This window comes from Montipora capricornis, chromosome 3, assembly GCF_036669925.1.
Source record: "Montipora capricornis isolate CH-2021 chromosome 3, ASM3666992v2, whole genome shotgun sequence".
Lineage (NCBI taxonomy): Eukaryota > Metazoa > Cnidaria > Anthozoa > Scleractinia > Acroporidae > Montipora > Montipora capricornis.
In genome coordinates, this window is record NC_090885.1 from 61,731,238 (window position 1) to 61,753,737 (window position 22,500).

General features: G+C 41.7%; 1 protein-coding gene across 1 annotated transcript in view; it reads left to right on the top strand.

The window, feature by feature from the left end:
- The window catches only part of LOC138043614 (uncharacterized), a 46,393-nt gene that overhangs the window by 22,835 nt on the left and 1,058 nt on the right, over positions 1 to 22,500 (top strand). The window contains exons 4-7 of the mRNA XM_068889972.1: positions 16,466 to 16,579; positions 17,276 to 17,439; positions 19,805 to 19,889; positions 21,612 to 22,500. The exon at positions 21,612 to 22,500 is cut by the window's right edge and continues 1,058 nt beyond it. Of these exons, the coding sequence (XP_068746073.1) occupies positions 16,466 to 16,579; positions 17,276 to 17,439; positions 19,805 to 19,889; positions 21,612 to 21,823 (575 nt within the window). The 3' untranslated portion in view covers positions 21,824 to 22,500. The remainder of the gene's footprint in view (positions 1 to 16,465; positions 16,580 to 17,275; positions 17,440 to 19,804; positions 19,890 to 21,611) is intronic.

The window sequence follows — 22,500 nt, forward strand, 5'->3', positions numbered from 1 at the left end:
CCCATAGAACATGTCAGTGCTAGTATTTTTTACAGGTCACAGGTTATTGTTTTACCAATACAGAAAGTACCCTAAACATGCATATAAGCTAACCTTAGGCCTAATTAGGCCTAAACAAAGGTTTTTAGGCCAAAGGTTAGCTTTTATGAATGTTTAAGATACTTTCTGTATTAATCATATTCTGCTATCATATTTATCATTATGGCGTGATTACTTTCCTGTATTTTCATATTTATTTTTGTTTTGTTGTATTCTTGAAGTCGGCCATCTTGAAGGGAACACAAAAAGGTGTGACACTGGTCCGATCCTGGTTTTGCCAACGGTCATATTCGGGACTGTAAATAACACTATTGCAAACTCCCGTAGGAAGTACTTCTTTCCGATAAACAATTCCTCGGATGCATTCTCTTTGCTCTTCCTTTAAAGATTTTTGGAAAAAAAGCTGAAGTCTAAGCAACAGCAGCTGTAAACAGAGCCTAACCATCATTCGTGTTCAAATCCTTCTCTGGGGCCATAATTTGATCAGCTGTTAATCGATTTTACTAGAAGTATGATTGGCAATTCTGAAACCAATCGGAGCGAGGTTCCAAGAGCTCTATTGCTTTTCGGCCAATCAGAGTCCACATTCTGGACTAAGCGTAGACGACTCGTGAAGAAATTGTATCAGGCGTACCTTTTCGCGCCCTGTCTAAAGAAAAGTACGCCTGATCGCAGGTTACTTTGGTGATAAAGCTTTGCAATCGAGTGAACAAACTACCGCCTGAGGTCTCTCGCAGGACCGCCATTGCGTCGATGGTGGGTTGAAATGAAAGTTCAATCTTTGTCAATTGATTCTGATGTGGAATTGTGACCGTGGGAACATTTTATCCAGGAATATTTGACTCAAATTGGTGGGCTCAAATCGCGTCGGATCTGGAAGATAACCACACAGGAAGGATGTTAATGAGGTTAGGCTTTTTAATTGAGAATTTTTTCATATAATTCTCATCTTAAGCCTTTTATCGGGATTCCCATACAAATCCTTATTTTTTGTCGGCCATGCTCACACTGAGCTTGGGGCGCATGTGTCCTAACTCGTGTTTTTCATCTCTTCCCCAGAAATGTACAGCTCCCCACCGAAGCGGGAGGGGGAAAATTTGTGGGGCAGTTGTGAATTTTTGAGAATACTTTTCAAACTTAAATTTTATGAAAGTCAACGTATTAATTTCTATCAGCACTCCTTTGAATGAGTTGAAAGCTGTATCACGGTTTACAGCCACCGTCACTTGCAAGAGCAAAGATGTGCCTGTTAAACAAATATTAAAAATAAGAGAAAAACATCCTTTGCAAGCAATGCGAAATAGAACGAGTCCGCAGTGAAAAACGTACCCACAACGTTCAGTACCATGAACAGGACAAGGGAAATACCTTATGTATCCCGTGTTACAGTTCAAAGACGTCATATTAATTGAAAAATGGGACTATTTTTAAAACTCATTTTGAGGCATCATGTGGACAAATGGGTCGAATGTGGGCCACCATACGGATTCGACCTAGTGCCTCGTATGTAGGTGCGAACCATTCGAAATTTGTGAAGAAGATCCCGCCAAATCAATGCCGTAAATCAGCCACACCGAAGATACCGAGTCTCCAAACTTCGCATCGAGCCTACAAATTTAGATGCCGCCGAAAATAAACGCAAAGACCCTCGCCGGGAAAATGGAAAACGCGGTAACGATCTTTTACGAATTAGTAGAAGAATTAAGATTGCCTTAAGATTCCACTGAAAAGTCTTCAAAGAACTCCGAAACCTTGAAGACCTTGACAGCTACAATGTCACCCACGAGCAGTGACGAAAATGGCGGACACCTTAAGGTCAAAAACCAAACACTAGTGGTCTGCAACGATTACCGGTACCAACATGGGACGGCAGTTGCAGATCCTATGCTACCTGGAAAAGAGTCAGTCATTGGATGAGGAAATACGATCAAGATAAAGATGAACAACTGCAACGGTTCGGAAATGCATTGCCGAGGGGATAGTGGTGGTCTGACCAGGTAAAAACTTGAAAACCATTGATAGCGCGTGGAAAATATTGGACACAGAATTTGCAGACAAACGTAAACTAATGGATGAACTGCTCCTCGAAATAAACAGCCTTAAGCCCGGCGTAACACGAGACTCCAGGTCGTTCACGCACTTCGTCACGACAATATGCTCCTATGCGAATGATATGGAAGATAGTGGATATCCGGTGTTGGAGTCCTCGGAAGCGCCATTTCTTATGAGAATTGAAAAGAGAAGGTAGAGAGGAAACTGTCAGTAACCTCATCACCTGGTTGCACGTAGAAGCAAGTGTCCGAAGACAGAAACGAGAGTCGCCGATACCGGACCCCAAGAAAAACAGCGAACAATGCCGCAAGTGGCGAACTGAACCCGATGATGACACTTGTCCACTTTACTGTAAAGCAACTGCAGGAAACCAGACGGCTCAACATGCGAGAAATGCAGAAAAAACGCCACCGTTCTCTTAACAATGACAAGATTGGCGACACGAGCTCAAATCTAAATCCAAGAGCATCTTCTTTACAAAGTCAGTGCCAGGCCCCCTCAAGTACGTCAAATGGTAACATCCAAGAAAATGCTGTTCATCTCAAAGAGATGTTAAAGCTCATGACTGGTTTGCGCCCTGTTCAAATAGTTGGAGTCATGAACGGAAACGGGCAATTTGTTGAAGTCCTAGCGATGTCAATTAGACTCTGGTTCCAATACCAGTCTTCTTTCAAAGCCGCAGCCAGACGACTTGGGTTGAGAGGATCAGCAACACATCTGACCATGAATTTGGCTGGTGGGAAGAAGAAAAGTGAAGCATCACAGATAATCGACATCACTGCTGCCTCACCTGCTGACGAGGATATTAAGAAGACTCTCCAAGTGTACACTGTTACAAGGCCCTGCAGTAAGGCAAAACGCTTTCGGAAGAATTAGTGCGACACTACCCTCATCTCAACAACGTTTTTGATAAACTACACCTTTCGGGAGCGCCATAGATCTCCTTGTCGGTACAGACTTTGTAGAAGCCTTCATTGATATCCACACGGTGTCCGGAGAGCCAGGGGAACCTGTCGCGAAACGGAATTGTTTTGGTTGGTACTTTATGGGACAGTTTGAAACGAGCAACTCTACTACTTCAGAAATTCAGTCAGTTGAAATCAGGAGAGCGTGTGTCGTAGAGGACATCATCAAACTTTTTCAGCAAGACCTCCTTGGCGTCAAACCAACCAACCTTTGCTCGTGTAGCGAAAACGAGATATGCGAAAGCAAGTTCGTTAATTCCCTCGCAGCCTCAACTACCCTGGTTATCGGAAGAATACAAGTTAAGATGCCCTGGACGGAAGCTGGCCCTTCCAAACAAAGTAACTATGGCATTGCACTGTTTTCCGCGAAAAAGGGGTGTCTCGATGTTATCAATGCGTAAATCCAAAAGCTTCTAGAGCAGGACTACGTGATAAAAGTCTTTCCTGACCAGATTGATCATAGCAAGCCTGAATGGTACCTTCCCTTACGAGCCGTGTTAACACCGGAAAGAACCACGAAAGTTCGACTTGTCTTTGACTCACCTTCGAAAGGTCATGACGGTTTGTCTCTAAACCATTACCTAGAGAAAGGGCCAAACTACATTAACAGTCTTCTCGATGCTTTGGCATCATGGAGATGGAACGAAGTAGCCTTTATCGGTGATATACGCAAAATGTTCAATCAAATCTTGGTTCATCCCGACGACCAGGTTTTTCACAAGTTCCTTTGGAGGAGTAAGATCAGCACCTCACCAACAGTATACCAATGGCTCAGGTTGAACTTTGGAGATACACCAGCTCCCGACATAGCAACGAATGCCAGCAACACATAAGCAAAGATATCTCAAGTCGAGTTCCCAGAAGCATCAAAGGAACTTCAAGACCATATGTACGTGGATTACCTCGGAAGTTCCAAGGCGACATTTATGCCATTCTTAATACAGGTCATTTCCAGATTAAAGCTTGGCAATCAAATCGTGCGGAGATTGACCAGTCCAACGGTGAACGTGGGGCAGATCTTCTTGGTTTAAGATAAACAAACAGACAAGTTTTTCCTGAAAAGGAAAGAACTCGACCAGTTGGACTTTTTGTCAAAGAGACGTTGCCTGGGTCTTTTTGGACAATTATGGGACCCAGTCGGTCTTGTGATGCCCGTAGCTATTAAATTTAGGATCGTCTTGCAGGACTTATGACATTCAGGCTACACTTGGGACGAAACTTTACCTACAGCAGTCAAGACATCACATAATCCATGAATTCATGGCATGAATGGAGCGTGTGCAAGCCATGAATCACCTCTTAACAGTCGAATTCCATCGAAAGTTAAAACCAAGCCAAGCGATTGGGGTTCCACAAATTCATGGATTATGTGATGGTGGCAATAAAGCTTACGGAGCGGTCATTTTCCTCCGATGGGAGATAAGGAACGGAAGTTACAAGTGCGTCGCTGTTTCATTCAAGTCCTTCGTCACCCCACTAAAGAGAAAAACGATCCCGAGACTGGAGCTCATGGGTGTTTATTTCTTGCAAGGATATATGAATCTTGCAGAAAGTCTCTTCTGGGTGGACTCTTCTACCGTCCTTTCAAACCTTTCGTATCAACAAGACTAGCAGAAATCCAAGAAACTGTTGGGGTGGAAGACTGCCGATACATCAGGTCAAAGTTCAATCCAGCCGACATTCTCACTAGAGGAAGAGAACCACCCCAACTCACAAACTGGATAAAGGGACCCTCTTTCCTGCCGTTACCCGAAGGACAATAGCCCAAATTTGAAGCTAGAAACCCCATTGATCCTACAGCAAAAGTTGGTGTCTTGATGGAAGTGAAAATCGAGAAGATTAAAACGCCAATGCAAAACGAACTAGCCGTAGCGGAATTTCAAACCAAAGTAGATCTAGATAAGTCTGAAGAGGATAACCCCGTTTTTCATCAACTGTCGAAGACCAGTTCGACATTTTCCAAGATACGGAGAACACTCGCTTACGTAGGCCGATTTATTCAGAATGCTAGAAAGAAGAATGAGAAGACAGGTTCAATCACTGTTCAAGAATTGCAAGACTTGGAGAATCAGATCTTCGAATGGAGTCAGGCAGACCTAGATCCTCTGTTATTGACAAGAAATTAACTCCGAATATGGACGAAAACGGATTACTTCGAGCTCATGGATGACTCGAAGATGTCAGATTGCTGCCACAAGAATTAAGAAACCCAGTTATCCTTCCACGCGACCACCCTCTTATCACCTTGCTATTACGTCACCTCCATGAAAGACGTGGACACTGTGGGTAAAAGCCTAATTAACGAGGCAAGGAGAACGTACTGGATCATTGGAGTTCGTAGTATGTCCAAAGCACTCACAACAAAGTACATTACTTGTACGAAGCTCCGAAAAAAGCCATTAGAAAAACTCATGGCCTCATGTGACAAATCCCATCCTTGCGATTTGCAGTAGGCACCCCACCATTCTTCAAAAGCGTCATGAACTTGTTTGGACCATTGCACAAGCTTAATCGTAAAACGCTCAAGGAAGCCCAAGTCATCATTTTCACCTGCATGACAACAAGAGCTGTCCACTTAGAACTTGTGACCGACAAAACATCTGATGCTTTCTTGATGGCATTCCGTCGTTTTGCCAGTTTGCGCGGTCACCCGTGCGTTTGCTGGTCCGACTGCGGGACAAATTTTGTAGGAGCACAAGGGTACTTTAAGGAAATAATGCGGAGTTGGAACGCTCCAAGATCGAAAGTGTTTCATCTGAAGATTTCTCGCGCGATTTTAAGTGTAACTGGAATACTCCTCATGCAAGTCATCAAAATGGCGTCGTGAAAACGGCCTCATCAAGTCAGTCAGACAAAGTCTGAACGCTACATGTAAGAATCAAGCCTTTACCGAGCAATGGAGAACAATTATCGCGGAGACAACCAACGTCATCAATGGACGTCCTTTGTACCCAAGTTCTGACAACATATGGGAAAGTCCGCCAATCACTCCAAACGATATTCTCATGGGACATCACCTTTCAATTCCTCAACCAGAACCAGAAAAAAGGATCAACCCAATACATCTTTTGAGAAGTACAGAAAACCGCGTGAAAGAATTTTGGAGATGCTGAATGAGATACTTTGCACCAAATCTACTTCTACGAAATAAGTGGTTTTGCACCAGGGAAAACCTTCAAGTCGACTACTTAGTTCTGGAGATAGACCCAAATCACCAAAGATACCCAGGAAACGATAGTTTGGTCAGGGAGACAAAATCAAGACTCAGGACGGTGAATACGACAGGCCGATTCACAAGCTTTGTCTTTTAGAAACTAAACAGGAATTAAATGCGAACCTTTCTTAATCAGGCGAATACCGTGAGACCAGCATTATGTAACCGACATTATTGTGACACCTCGTGTCATTGAACGCCATTGAACGCTGCTTATATTTTAAGTCGTTGCTTAAGTAGAGGTAACTTCTAATTTCCGCACTGGGGCGGAGTGATTCGCACGTCGCGCGTTAATGAAGTTGTGTCGGTTACTGGTTTTAATTTATGCAACTATTTTTGCAATTTATTTACCACAGCAAGTTTGTGCACAGGCGGCCCAGAGTCGGAAGGTAAACAATTATAAGGATTTGTATGGGAATCTCGATAACAGACTGAAAAAGATATTTACCCGCAAAAGTTCTCAATAAAAAAGCCGTACTTTATTGTCGTGGTGAATTTCTCGCTTTTTGTGTGGTTTTTTGCCTGATTGAATGCGATTTAAGCGACTTCTCAAATTCCCGAGTTGTCACTCGTACCTAAATAAAGGAAAGGCTGGAAAGTAATTTCTAACTTACCTCAGATCTCGCCGAAAAAATCACACTTCTCCGGCATCAGTCACGCTCAAACTCCGGCGATGGCCACACGGATAAATTTACTTCTCCTTGACCAAGTTTCAAGGTCCAGCGAGTATCCATTGCTGAGAAACAGCGAAAAATATTCAAATTTTCAAACTCCTTCGAGGCTCGCTAACAACGAATTTTGACACGGCTGGTCAACGGTTCACTGAGCCTCCACACGGTGAGCGCAAACCTGCGCAAGTGTACCCATAGTTGGGCAGAGCAAAACAAATCCCAGACTCGTCCCCAAATACCTGCCTGGGGTCGTGTTCGAGTTTCTAAATCGGCGAACGATATTAAAAGTTTCATACTGAAACCTTATCACAGCTCCCATCGCTTTGGTTGCCCCACCGCATGTTATAAATCCGGATTTTCATCGAACTCCTTAAGAATTGAAGCTGTTTGAAGCCTCGCGCGTGCAAAAATCCCCTCGTCCGACGACACTCGACACCACGGCTGTTTTTTTGTTGTTGTTGGAAAAAGTATAGTTTTGTCAAGTGAATTGCTTTGAGCCAAAGGAATCACCGCACCGTAATTCTACTGTCTACTGTCCATTTGGTTACACCAAAAGACAGACAACCGAGATTGTAACTCGGATACCTTTCAGGTATTCCGAGTAATAATTGTTGGTTTTCGATCCATATCGCTTTGATCCACCGGTGTGAGAAATAACTTTGAACATTTCAACGCAAAAACAAAGCACAGATGATTTCAACGATGGCATTTTTCCTGGACTCTCAGCAGAAAAGTGTCCAAAAGGTGCAGCGACCTTTTCATATGAATTTCTTCTGCAGTCAGAATAATGTGAGTTGTTGACAGATAAAAACAGGATTGCGTTTCAAACACAAATAAATGCCTTCCACTCCGTTTCAAACTCCATCCAAACAGCAAAGTTTCAAACATGCTTCAAACAATTTTAAACATAAACGTCCTTGAAACGCTGACTAGTTAAGCATCTTTTATCATGTAGACGGTCATTTTATTTCATATATGCCTTCATGGGATCGTAGATCTCGCGTGACACAGACTTAAAAAAGCAGTTCATGTTTCAAATTTCCGTGCATCGTGCTAATCGAATGTTTGATCAAGTCCAATCGCAAGACCGATATTTTGATCTATCGGGAATCCGATACCAGTCATTCCGATGATTAGGGTTAATCTTTCGAACTCATCGGAATAGTTGCACTTGAGTTTCCGATACGACTTCCGAACAATCGAAATTTGACCTTCCGAAACTTGGATAAGCTCCCTTATTTCATACTTACCATAGCTGCCATAACATGACGTCGTGAATTGATTTCTGAAGTGGATCCTCATATTGATCCTCATCCATATTTTCTTCTGTAAAAAACGTTAGTAAGTATTCAAGACGCCACGCAACGATTGGCTAATGGAAACAAATGCTGTTAAGCACTCCAGGTCGAACTTTCCGTTGGGGACGAGTCTGGGATTTGTTTTGCTCTGCCCAACTATGGGTAGGCTCAGTGAACCGTTGACCAGCCGTGTCAAAATTCGTTGTTAGCGAGCCTCGAAGGAGTTTGAAAATTTGAATATTTTTTGCTGTTTCTCAGCAATGGATACTCGCTGGACCTTGAAACTTGTTCAAGGAGAAGTAAATTTATCCGTGTGGCCATCGCCGGAGTTTGAGCGTGACTGATGCCGGAGAAGTGTGATTTTTTCGGCGAGATCTGAGGTAAGTTAGAAATTACTTTCCAGCCTTTCCTTTATCTTAAGGTACGAGTGACAACTAGGGAATTTGAGAAGTCGCTTAAATGGCATTCAATCAGGAAAAAACCACACAAAAAGCGAGAAATTCACCCCGACAATAAAGTACGGCTTTTTTATTGAGAACTTTTGCCGGTAAATATCTTTTTCAGTCTGTTATCGAGATTCCCATACAAATCCTTATAATTGTTTACCTTCCGACTCTGGGCCGTCTGTGGTTTGTATCACAGGCAGCCCACACAAACAGTGTGTCTGTTTGTATCTAAATATAAAGAAATGTATGGGAAATATTGAAGAGTCCTTTAGAAGGAGACAAGGACGTGTAGTAACAGTCAACGGAAAACCCACAAAACCGCTCAAATTCACCATTTTCAGCCGCAGAAATGACAGTACACAACAACTGAGGTAGGTTTACGTTTATTTTGAGCTTTAACATAGTCATTTCTCGATGTAAGTTTACTATATTAGGACTCTTCAATATTTCCCATACATTTCTTTATATTTAGAACACAAACAGACACACTGTTTGTGTGGGCTCCCTGTGTTTGTGTGAGTTGAAAGGTGAAAGCTAATTAGAAATTCAGAAATATATACATGGAAACTGCATACGTGCAAATTACTTTTTCACTTTCCTCCGATCAAGAACGTTAAAGACGATCAACAGAGGAAATCAAACTATAAGATCGTGTAGATTAGAAAACACAAATTGTAAGTATATATTCAAGGAATCAGTTGCATTCTTGTTTTAGCCTATCGCCGGCATTCCAAACATTATCTATTTCTGTAATATCAGGTTTCGTACACTATTGTAGACCAAAAATTCAAGGACCACATTTTCAAATTTCTTCTATTTACGTCGAAGAATTCACCCACGAAAATAGTCTACGCTTCCTGCTCATTTTCCATAATGTACATGCGTGAAAATAATGCAAAGGCAGTGGTAACCATTCTCGACCCCACAGCTCGTCACGTTTGTATGACATGACTTGAGCGGCTGATTATTTTTAATTTACTGAAGTTTTCTAAGATTGAAAATGTGGTCAATAAAAATTCAAGGATTTTCAAGGACCAGGAATGAATAGCAGAGATTTTGGAGGACTTTCAAAGCCTTGAAAGTGTACTCTCAAAATTTAAGAGTTTTCAAGACGCCATGTACGAACCCTGCAATACTTTCCTTTCAGTCGACTATTTCAACGACATATCAATCGAGCACCTAGTACGAATAAAAATCTGAAAATCTACAGGATCCTCAGTGGCGTGATCTTGCCTTAAAGTAGTGCCTCGTACGTACGTGCGAATCAACGAGAATGCGTCAAAGAGGTAAATACAGCTTTTTTCTCTCGCGTATGCGTGCGTATGGGATGTTTATCTTCTTCTGCAAATTTTGACGGACAATATTAAAAAATTATACAGAAAGATTCAAATAATCTTTATTTTGAGCTTTCATTTGGACTAAAATGATGCAAAGCTTAGCGAAGTAAACCGTGTGCAAAAAACAATTCGAAGCAAATTTTGATGTACGAGTGCCTCAAAAAGTGTTTAATTTATCGGAATGTTTATATTTGACGAAACGATATGATAACAATTTGTCGTTAAAAGGCAAATATCTATTTTGAAAAATTGCATTTCGACATTGTTCGTGAGATCACGTGACGTGATCTTAGTTTCTTTCTTTCTTTCTTTCATTCTTAAAATATCCTTCTGGAGGTTTCAAGCCAAACATGATGTCGATGGGTAGCCTTGGGGCTCTGCCAAACAGTAGATAGAACGGCGAGTAGCCTGTGGAGTCGTGACGAGTACAGTTATATGCATGGACAACCTTGTTAAGATGGTCACGCTAGCGCGATTTCTACTTTTCCGGGAGTGCTCTCAGCATTGGTAGAAGCGTTCGGTTGAACCTTTCGACCTGTCCGTTCCCCAGTGGGTGGTAAGGTGTTGTACGCGAATGCCTAATCCCACTCAGTTTGTCGAGGTTGAAAAGAGCTTGTTTTCAAACTCGCCACCTTGGTCGTGGTGAATGGTCTCTGGGCATCCAAATCTCATGATAAAGTCATTGTACAATTTATCAGCAGCAGCTTTGGCGGATTTCTCACGCCATATACTGATATCCTCCAGAGCTTGGTTCAAGATGGAAAGTAGCTGTGGAAAATAATGGGTTGAAGTGGTGCATCGCGGGTTTCCGCTGTTTTAGGCAATGGCACACATTTGTGACATAATGTGTAATGCCCGCTCTCATGAATGGCCAATAAAAGCGTTGTCTTGCTAGCTCCACTACTCTGTCTGCGCCTAGATGTCCCATGTTTTCATGCAGTTCAACGTACACCTTTTAGTTATATTTCTTGGGCAACACCATTCGATCCCTAGGTCCAGATTTGTGATAAAGAATTTCGTCTTCAGCAATGGACAGGTTAGGTCCATTCATGTAAGAGCTGTTGTACGATAGCGGACTCCTTCTGTTTATCTCGAAAGATGGGGCGTCTTCCAACTTGCAGAAAGTGTAGATTACGAGCAATAGTTGGGTCTTCACGTTGAGCTGTCCGACTAGTTCATCATGTGGCATGGTTGGAATGTCAGCACTCTCCTCCTGTACCATTTCAGGTAATGCAGTGAAAGAAGTTAACCAGGCAGTTGTAACGCCGTTTTTTCCCGAATTGACGGTGAGATAGCATCCAAAACATTCTGAATAACTATCTCTGAACAACGTTACATGTAGTCCTCGAAGCTGACTGGCTTATGGGACATGGTGTCGGCATCTGAGTTGAGTTTGCCAGGGCGATCTCATGATATCGTATCTCAAAGTTGAAGTCGGCCAGTTCATTGACCCATCGTAAACCTGTCGCATTCAGTTTTGCTGATGTTAGAATGTATGTCAACGGGTTATTATCCGTGAAGACAGTAAACTTTTGGAGAGTAGTAAAGATAATCGCGAACCTGGTCGGTGACCGCCCATTTCAAAGCTAGGAACTCAAGTTTACCTGCATGAAGCTGGTGAAAGTGCTCGAGATCCATAAGCAATTACTTTCATTACTCCATCCTGATTCTGGTACAGAACCGCCCCCAGACCATCTTTTCTAGCATCAGTGTGGAGGGTGAATGACTTTGAAAAATATGGATAAGCCATTATGGTTGGGTTACTGGGGTGTCTTATTAAGTCATCAAGGGCCTGTTGCTGTTCTCTTCCCCAAGAGACTGGTGTCTTCGGTGATATTTCATCTTTTCCTGAGGTGCTCTGCAGGTTGTATATAGGTCTAGCAATCTTAGCAAAGTTCTTAATGTATCTTCGGTAGTAACTTAATATTCCAGCAAGCTGTCTGACTGCACCAACAGTTTTGGGAATTTGTTCTTTTAACTTCTCAACTGCCCTAACACAAGCTGGATCCATTCGGTAACCATCACCTGATACAACCCTTCCTAGAGACTGGACTTCACCTTTGAACAAACTACATTTACGTGGTTTCAGCTTTACGTCATGTTCACGCAATCTCAGCATTACTCTTCTCAAATGTTCAACACGTTTTTTAAAACTCCTACTGAACACAATGATATCACCTAGGTATGGAATGGCCACTTTGTCCTTCAGTTCACCCAAACACCGTTCCATGAAGTGCTGGAAGTTTGCTGGTGCATTCATCAATCCAAATGGGATTCTAACCCACTCGTAGAGCCCCCAAGGTGTTATGAGGGCTGTGGCTGCTCTGCTCTCTTTACTTATTAACCCCTGATTGTAAACCTTACCTTGGTCAAGGACACTGAAACAAGTATTCCCACCAAGGCTATCCAGAGTTTCTTGAACTCTAGGGATTGGATGTCGGTCAGCGATGGTCTTGCGATTCATTTCTGGATAATCAATGCAAAGCCTTAAAGACCCGTCTTTCTTTCGGACACAGACGATTGGTATCACTAACAAAGTTCTGGTTCAGAAGATCCTCGATGTCTGTTTTACTTCTGGATACAGTGGTCTAGGAATTGATGTGTACTTCTTTTGCACTGGTTGGCTATCTTTCAGATTAATCTCCATTTCCAGATCAGGGATACAACCGATGTCTTGCTCACTGGATGAAAATGACTCATACTCTTCCCTCAACATCGTTTCAGCCACAATCCGCTGGTCATGATTTAAGCCATTGAGGCCAACTGCTGAGAGGGGGTTTATGCCTTGTTTGTCTTGCTTCACAGAAATATCTGACGTCGTTGATTCCTGTGATTCATGCTGCTCGAGATGTTGGTGTTCACACAAGGTTCTACATCCACTCAATCAAACATCTGCTTCTGTCACCGATTTCACTGCCTGGAAAACTCCTAGTGCGGTGCGACCATTAAGAACAATGTCACGATCTATTCCATTACATACAGCAACTTGCACCCTAGAGGTTTTTCCTGGTTTCATGTATAGAAAAGTCTCATAAACTTCCAAACCCTCTGGTAAATGTGCCAATTGGTTTTGCTCAAACAACACTGGTGTTTGCTGATGCACAGGTCCAGTATTTGCACGACAGCTAACAGCAATTGTGCTATTCTTAGGGACCATAACATTTTTCCTTCCAGTTCTTACTTTACAAGTAGCACCTGAAGTTGAGCTCTGAATAACGCTTACCAAGGCATGTAGTTTAGTGCTCTCTGTTTGTGGGAAACTCTTGTAAACTATTGGCTTTGAATTCTAACCCTGGTTCACAAGGTCTTCAATAACATTCTATCCCAGAATTGGACCGTCTAATGTTTCTGATGTTACAAGGTAAGCTACTATTAGTTCCCCTTGATTACTATGACTACTGGGAGGGATCAACTTCAGACCCATTCACTGCTGTTAGATTCAAGTTTGCATCAAAGAGCTTTGACAGCTGTCTAATGGATATATCTTGTAAGTGTTGATGAAGAAATTGAATTGATATTATTGATACCTGGGCACCAGTGTCCCATAGCATATCAAGTTCATAGGCATTGAGCAAACACTTTACTATGCACTTTTTGCCAACAAGGCCAACAACTTTGGCATGCTCACTTGGCGTTAAATGGCTAACACAAGGTATGAACTCTTTTGACTTACAATTGATTGTTTCAGACAGATGACTTATTGCTTGACATACCTCTTTGTGTTCGGGCCAATGTTCCTTTTGACACTTGTTGGAGCAATAGCATACACTTTTGCATTGACCACATCTCCTAAGTAATCCATGCTCTCCTCCACATTTACAGCAGTGGTTACATTTTTGAGACTTTGATGGGCTTACGACTGGTTCCTGTCTCGTGTAGAAGCAGTCGACACATGTTTAACTGTTTTCTGCATCCCCTTGCAAAATGGGAGTTGCTGCCACACTTGAAACAGTGATTGCAATAATCCATCTTGTTCTGAAGACAATTTGAATACATAGGAGGTCCTTTTCTCTCTGGTCCCTTTGTGTGAAGCACATGCACTTTGGTTACTGCAATGCTTTCTGATTTCTCCTTTAAATGCCCCAACTTCTGACTTGATTGCAATAATAGCTGCTAAGATATCACTCTAGGAGTTGCTTTTCTTACTTTCTTGTTTCTCTTTTGGTGAGTCGTCTGACACTGAAGACACTGATACGGTTGGTGGCTTAGATCTGTTATTGGTTTTCAGCTTCTTGTCCCTCTCCTTCTCTGCTGAGGTTGTCATGCTCATTTGCTGTATCAAAACTTCATCTGTCACATTTGGGTCTTTTAAGAATGGGCGAATCTTAGCACGAATACTTTCATCTTGTAATTTAGTTTCAATTGACCGAAGAAATAAACGTTGTACATGTCCAGAGTCATACAGTAGGGACATGTTATCATGCATTTCCCTCACCACATGCAAACAGAATTTGCTGTCTCAGGTCTAGAGCATTCATCAAAAAGGCGTGGGGTGATTCTTTCGTGCTTTGACATAAGGATGCTAGTGATCTCCAATCTGCAGCATAAATGCGCCACTGTATTTCCGATCGAAGTTCTTCTGCCATCGCGTAAATAAACGGAACGTAAATCGGGTACAAAATGGCAGGCACGTGGTCAGAGAGAAAAATACAACAAAGCTCAAAACATACCAAAATCAATCGTCTAGAGTCGTAAGTCCGGTATTTCTTCTTCATTTAATCCCAAATCCTGGCGGGGTCGCCAATTTTGTTAGAGGAAGCTCTTGACACGCAACAATTGCAACCAAACATCCCTTTTATTTCGTCTACGTATTTGGATCAACCAACCTGTATTATTAGTCCCAGTCCTTTTCGTACAGTGCCATATTCTACAGTATTACCTTAACCTGTGGTGTACTGTCGTTCTTTCGTCTCAAAATTGGTATTTCGAGCGATTTTGAAGATTTCTAGTTACAATGTTTACTGTGCCTCTCAATGAAAGGACAGGGGTGGAAGCTAATTTTTGACTGGCTCCATCGCCGGGGAGATTTTTCCCCAGAAAATCGCATTGCTCCGCTTTCAAACTTCGCAGGAGAATGGCCGAAAGATTCACGCATCTTTTCGTATTGGATTTTGATTTTTTTTTAGGGCTACCTCCGTGCCGTTTGCGTGGATTTTCGCTTGAGAAGACATGTAGTATGTTCGAATTTATTCACTTCAGTACATTATGTGAATACAAATGTTGAATATTCTGAAATACAGATGTTTCCCATTATGCCCCACATTTCACCAATCTTTCTGCAGACTCACTGCTTCCCTTTTTCTTCGCTGAGATTCATGTGCTGTAATCTGATCCTAAAGAACTTACCCAAAAGTGGGAAACATTTGCCACACTAAAACCAGCGTATCGATCATTGGTTAATGCATTTCTAGTGTTTTGATTGGCTTAGCCATCATGGTATATGAACTATTATACCATGATCTACAAATATCAGTAACTGCACGCATCAGTTTTCTTGTGCTTACAAAATAAAGCAGCTAGGGAAGATTTATCCATAATTTGTGAGCTTTTTGAATGAAACAATTATTCCACTGGCGCTTGTTGGATATGAGATGATTATAGCCAACTGGACACTACGCACCTTGTTGACTATCTATCATCTCATATCCAACCATAGTTAATCGAGGGACTGGTTATCAAACCTTACAACTTTCAAAAGCGAAAACAATGTTGTTGCAAGCGGTGTTGAATTGACCTTTTCCCTGCACAGTCTTTTGTTTTCGCTTCGCGCGGGTTCGCATATTTGTTGTGCATAATTTAATCGTCGGATTTGATTGGTTATCTTTTCGAAAAAAGGCGTGTTTTGTGCAGGGTCAAGGCCAAAAATAAGAACAAAAACATGAAACAAAGGAACTTGTCCAGTTTCATAACCATCTCCATGCATTAACTATGAATGGAATGGAATAATAATTGTGGAGTATATCGTGTGAAATGCTCCGTGGAATAGACTTTTTGCAACAAACGATCACATGGTACAAAATCCGCCATGCTGGAGGGCAAGCTCATTATTATTCCCCCACTGCGACATTACAACATAGGCCAGTCAACCTGGGCTGGTTCATGTCCCTTTGTTTTAATGTCCCAGTGGGGTTATAATAATGAGCTTGCCCTCCAGCATGGCGGATTTTGTACAATGTGATCGTTTGTTGCAAAAGGCCTATTCATTAGTTAGGTAATGATTTTTCTCTTGAATAAAGCAAGGAAAATGATGTAATTAGCAGTAACCGGAAACAACATAACGCCGACAATAATTATTCCAAAACCTTTTATTTTCACTAACCCTACAGGACCCTACAGCCAGTAAGAATAAATAACCCGGGAGCTCTGCTTTTCGGCTTGGCTAAATCTATATATTAAATGTTGAATATAAATGTACATTATTTTCTGTATTTTTTTTTTAATAGGATTCCTTTTGAAAATGATGCTGCTGATTCCTGTTCTTTGTCTTGCAACCCTGCTTTATGGAAACTATTCTGAGCTGAAAGGATTTATGCTGATCTGTTGGAATGATGAGGGAGGTAATGGGTAAACCTGCACTTAAATGTTTACATTTTTTGTTGCTTGGTTAATCAACAATATGTTTTCACAGAAGGATCCGTGGTCCAGAAAAGGTCAAAGACCCCATATACATAACCAGACCACCTAAACACACAATTCTGTCGATGACACCTGTACTAGGAGCTGATCTAACTGCAAAATTAATGATATTTAATTCCAAATTTGTTTACCCCAGCAAAAAAATAATAGTTACTGGACATAATCAAACAATAAAAAATATTTACAAGCACTCGTTTTTACAAACGTTGGCCGTGTAGCACTTATATTTTAACAGACTGAACTGATTAGAGTGTAATGTGAAGTGCTAGTCTTGTACCCCATATGAACCATGTAAAACGTAACCCTTCCTTGTACTTGTACATGTTCATTGCCGTGACTTTAACATCTTCAATTCCCACAGTTCCCATTTTCTCGTCTGACCTTGTAGCTCAGTCGGTAGAGCAGCGGTGATCAAACCCGAAGGTCTTGGGTTCAATTCCCACCCTGGTCAGAGTTTTTCTCTGTCCTTGTGTTGGCCCATTTCCATTAGTAAGGCTAACGCTCACATGTTTCATATGGGGTACAAAAACTAGCACTTCACAAATTACACTCTAATCAGTTAAGTCTGTTCCAATGAAAAATATTTGTTTTAATTTGTTTTACATTTATTTCTCTAGGACTTGTGCTTAAAGGTTGTATGATCGTTTTGGTGGGTTCTATCCTGTTATTCCTTTATCAGCGCCATTCTAAAGGATCAATGCTTCGCTACTGGTACTCACGGATAGGAAGTACGAAAGGGGGCCGCACTTTGACCTTTGTTTACACAACTTATAACCATCAGGTACATTTAAAATAAGTGGTATTCACTGCTTGTTTTGACTTGAACTCAAGATGTCTAGAGGGCTGTTTGTTTTTTGTGGATTGGTGGCCCCCTGCCCATAAAAAAAAAAATTAAAAGCTTTGACTTCAATTTTCAAATTCTGCATCAATAAAGATCCTGTTCATGTGTTCATGTGTTACTTCCTTGGTTCACCCTATCTTGAGAAATCTAATGGCAGCATGACGTAGACCAGTTACCCTTAAAGAACTTCACAAGGGAGGTTGAGTACCAGCCACCCTGGTTTTCTGGGGCTTACACTTATTATTAGCCAATGTTAATACAGTTATACTTCACTTTATTATATGACGAGCTCCGTGAGCGGGCAAGATGAACCAAATCCCGTGCTGTGATTGGCTTGCCCACTCGGGAATTCTCGCTTGGTTCCGCAAGATCAAAGATCACTTATTGGTGTTTTATCAGCCACGTAATAAATCCTTTGTTGACTAAGCGTTTTCGGTCAAGATGGCTGGATATTGGCCTCATTCGACTTCAACGCATAGACACGCCAAAAAAGAACCTGGCCAATATTTAGTCATCTTTACCTCACGCTTGGTCAATACCCGATTTCTATTTATCAGGGGATGGGTCAGGTAACCTTAATGACTATATTCATTAAGGTACTCAGGAAGGCTGGCGTTCAGCAAGCAGATCTTGTTCGCATTTATCGCTCTTTGATCCGGTCTGTTCTAGAATACGGCGCGCCAGTGTAGTCCGCCCTTCCTGGATACCTTAGTAACGTTATTGAGTCGGTGCAGAGGAAAGCATTAAGGATAATTTGTCCCTTGTTTGAATAATATGAGGCTGCCCTTGTTAGTACTGGTCTTGTCTCTCTTGAAGCCCGCCGTGCAAATCTGTCAGCTAAGTTTTTTAGTAAGGCTAAGGAGACCCCACCCAAGTCACTCAAGTTAGCCATGGCTACACATTAAGATCTGGGTCAGCTAGAGATGTAAAAGTGAACGCGCGTACCGGAAGGTTCAGGAGTTTTATCACCATGTGCTATGTTTAAATGTATGTGATGTATATAATTTTACTGTAAGAGTTCGACCCCTACTGTAATTCAGCTTTTGCTGCGAGAGTACGGTGAATACACTATACTATACTATACTATACTATACTATACTATACTATACTATACTATACCATACTATAGTAATCCTACAGTGTGGGAATTGGGTCAGTCAGTTTCATGCATGGAAAGAGAGGTAGGGATTTCTGCAATAACCAGCCATACTTTGCAGAATAAACACTTAAGAGAGAAATGTAAAGCTGATGTGATGAATGATCATTATTTGTCACAAGGTTCCTTTGAGAGGAACAGAAAGAGAGCAAGTGGAGCGAGGCAAGCAAAGCCACTAGAGGAAGTCAAGGCACGATAGGTCTGATGGTTAGCACATGAGACTTTAGAGTGTAAGGCCAGTGGTTTGAGTCTTGATTTTTGCCTTTTGCATTATGTCCCTATAGACAGGACACTTAACCCCACATTGTCTCACTCCACCCAAGTATATAAAACTACTGGGGAAACTCAACCATTGACTGGACCGAGATCCTACCCAGTGAGAATGGTCATACTTGATTCATACTTGTAGTAACTTCATGCTACAGTTTGGTCATCAAGGCCTTAGGGTTCATACAATCAGTTGCTAAAGTCTGGGGACACGCACATTTGTCGTTGGTTTTCTTAGTGAGTTTGAAAAATTGCCCCCTCTCCCCCCCCCCCAGAACAATGTTGCCAATAGTGAACATACATTTCTTTGTCTATTTCAACATTGATTGGAGGGAGGGGAGGAGTTTTATTTTGAAGTTTTCAGTGGAATTTTGACAGTTATGCTTAGTTTTTGACGTCTGAGAGGTTTTCAGGCCCATTCTGACACTAGCGTCCCAACTACTTTTGCCACTGATTGTAGTTCGATTTGACACTTTTTTCTCCTTTGTCCTTTTCTTTTCCTTGCAAAAGGAGGTAAAGCATCCTTATTGGGACGCTACTGTCCTTGAATCAATTTAATCATGAGGACCAGGTTGTTTGATGGCGGGTTATTGTTACTCCAGGGTTTAGCATTAGCAATTCTTAGCAGGCTTAACCCCGGGATAGCGCGAACCCCGGCCCTGTATACTCTCAATGGCATCATTATTCGAGAGCAAAATGCTGGATCAATACACATTTCTGCAAAATGGCCGCCATTTAAATATTCTTTTATTTTCATTTAAATTAGCCCTTGAAGCCTCGTTTTTAAGCTTAAAATTCAAAAAAATATTTTGCCTTGAACGAGGCATCAAGGTCCAATTTGAATAAAGGTTGTATGGTCTCTTTTTTCGTCTTTCATTTTAGATACCAACAGTGAATGGAGTTGAGTTCAGTTGGGAAAATTTAAAAAAGAAATTGGATCTGCCATTTGATCGTCTAGATGAACCAGGTTAGTTATGCATTTTCTTAGCAACCCTACGTTGGATAACCTCAGCCTCATTCTGGAACATGATCCCTATGGAACCATTTTACATAATACAGAATATTACCCTAGGCAATATTTTCCATGTATCCACTCGAACCGAACTTTCTCTTTTTAGCTGTAAATTCGTATATGACTTGACTGTATATGACTGCAAGAACCCTCCAAGTGGGTTTGGGGAGACTCACCGCTCGTAAGCCTCGTAAGACACTCACCCGAAGTCCAACCGCAGAGCTTGCTGGCTGGCTATAAGATTGCCACAGCCTCCTAGGATTCACCAAACCTACGCCGTTGGTCAGACCTATACAGTACGAAATTTATCCTATTAACCGAGTGACCCCACAGGGATATAACTTTACGCAAGCGCCTCGCAAACTGTGCCAACATTGCCAAAGACCCACCAGTACTTGTGGAGAACGTTAGACTTGAGCAAAACCAACTCAAGGTTAGTACTCAACTTTTCACACCTTGACTCTGACTGACGACTGAATCAACGTTTTTAAGCTAGCTGTACACCTTATCCCAAAATGGCCGCCATTTAGATGTTTTTTTGTTTTTATTGAAATTAGACCTTGATGCCTCGTTCAAGGCAAAATATTCTTTTGAATTTTCAGCTCAAGAACGAGGCATCCAGGGCTAATTTGAATAAAAACAAAAGAATATTTAAATGACGGTCATTTTGGAATAAGGTCTATCTTACCAGACAAACCACCGAGATCTCTCCCAGCTCTCCTCGGCAAATTGTTTTTGTAGCACACTGACTAATACTCGATTTACTTCGAGATCCGATTGGTTCATTGTGTTGTTTTTTTTTTCTGTTGTGGTTGGTCATAGTAACAACACGCAATGACCCAATAGCGTTATAGCCCTTTTGACAAATAATTTGTCTCATTTGCATTACAATAAATTTGGTTTTATGATATGAGCATATGAAAGAAATGATATGTGAATTGCGGATTATGATCAATGGACCTCTTAGCTTGTTCGTTCTGTTTTTCCATTTCAGAGCACGTGATGTTACTCTAGGGAACAGTTTATTTCAGATGTCGTCTTATACACGTGCATATGTATGCATAACCAAAAAACAGATGGAAAATTCCCTTGGGAATATCACGTGGTCTGAAATGGAAAAACAAAACGTACAAGCCAAAGAGGAAGAAGACGTGATCCTCGCAGTGTAGTACGCAATTTGAGAAATTGTGACCAAGGCTGAAAAACGATTTCAAGGCGTCAACTGGGTTTGAACCCGTGGCCTTCACTGGGCCAGTGCGATGCTCCACCAACTGAGCTATGAAGCCTTGCTGGGAGCAGAATGTGAGACAATTTTGCAGTTTCTTCCCGAAATTTTGTCACATTCAGGAGGAATTTTATTGTAATGCAAACGAGAAAAGTTATGCGTGAATAGTGCTTTTGCGACGCAAAGCCGGCAAATACATATAGCCGCTTCTAAGCTAAGCGCGGGAAAACGAAGTCAAGCAAGTTGGTTTCACTTCTGATTGGTTGAAAAAGTATCGCGAGATTTTTGACAGCAAAGCAATAGCAAAATTACTTTCGACACTCACGCTGTACCGTGAATGGTGCAAGCTAACTCGCCAACTAAGATATTTATGTTTCAGCTTTTACAGTGGGAAAAACACCAAGAGAGGATAGTAATAACGCGATAACAAGGTTTTTGTCATTTTGTTGTAGGGATTCACTATTACCTCAACACAGATCGGTACGCCTACGGCGGTGTAATACATGTTCACTCCAGGCTGGATAACCTGCCGCAGGTTGGTGGCGCGGAGGTGCTGGCCGTTAATGCCGACTGCACCAAGGTATATTTCGAAGAGGATGGAATTTGGAAACCATATCGAAGCGCGAGAAATATCCGTTGTACACGAGCAAATCGATGGTTTTAGACTGGTGCGGGAGTAATGAGTAATGTGCAGGTGTACTGAACTGGAATGTCGTTGCTATGAATTGCCACACTTCCTGCCGCTCGAATTGTGGAAGAATTGGTACATGGGTTCATGGATACAACTGATTTAAAGTAAAAGACCGTCAGCTAGCGCTCTGTCACATTTTTTTCGGGCAGATTATCTTGACCAAGAGCAAATAGTTCAGGGAATTTGTGTCGGAATTCTAGTTATGCAAAGCTTTCTCGTGGTATTCATATATCTTATTAACCAAGCGCGAGGGCTGTACTGGGAGAATATCGACCCGAGGTCTTGACAGTACGTAACGAACGAAGCGAGGAGGGCCGACCTAGGGCCGATATTCTCCCAGTACGGCCCAGAGCAAGCTTGGTTAATAAGAGGTAATGTAATAATACATGGTCATGATACCACTGGAAAGCATTATGTAACAAGAGGCTACGGGTAGGCTACAGTTTGTTCCAAGGATTTTTTCCGATTTCCTTTTAAGTTCACAGTATTTCAGTGTTTTTCTTAGGTTATAGTATCTTGGTCAATATCCAGCTTCAATTCCGTGTTCCTAAGTCCTAAGTCCACATACGGTGACCCGATGATAGGGTTAAGTGCGATCGTAGAATAATTGTTTACATTTAAAACTGTCTTGAACAGCAATGATTTCAATC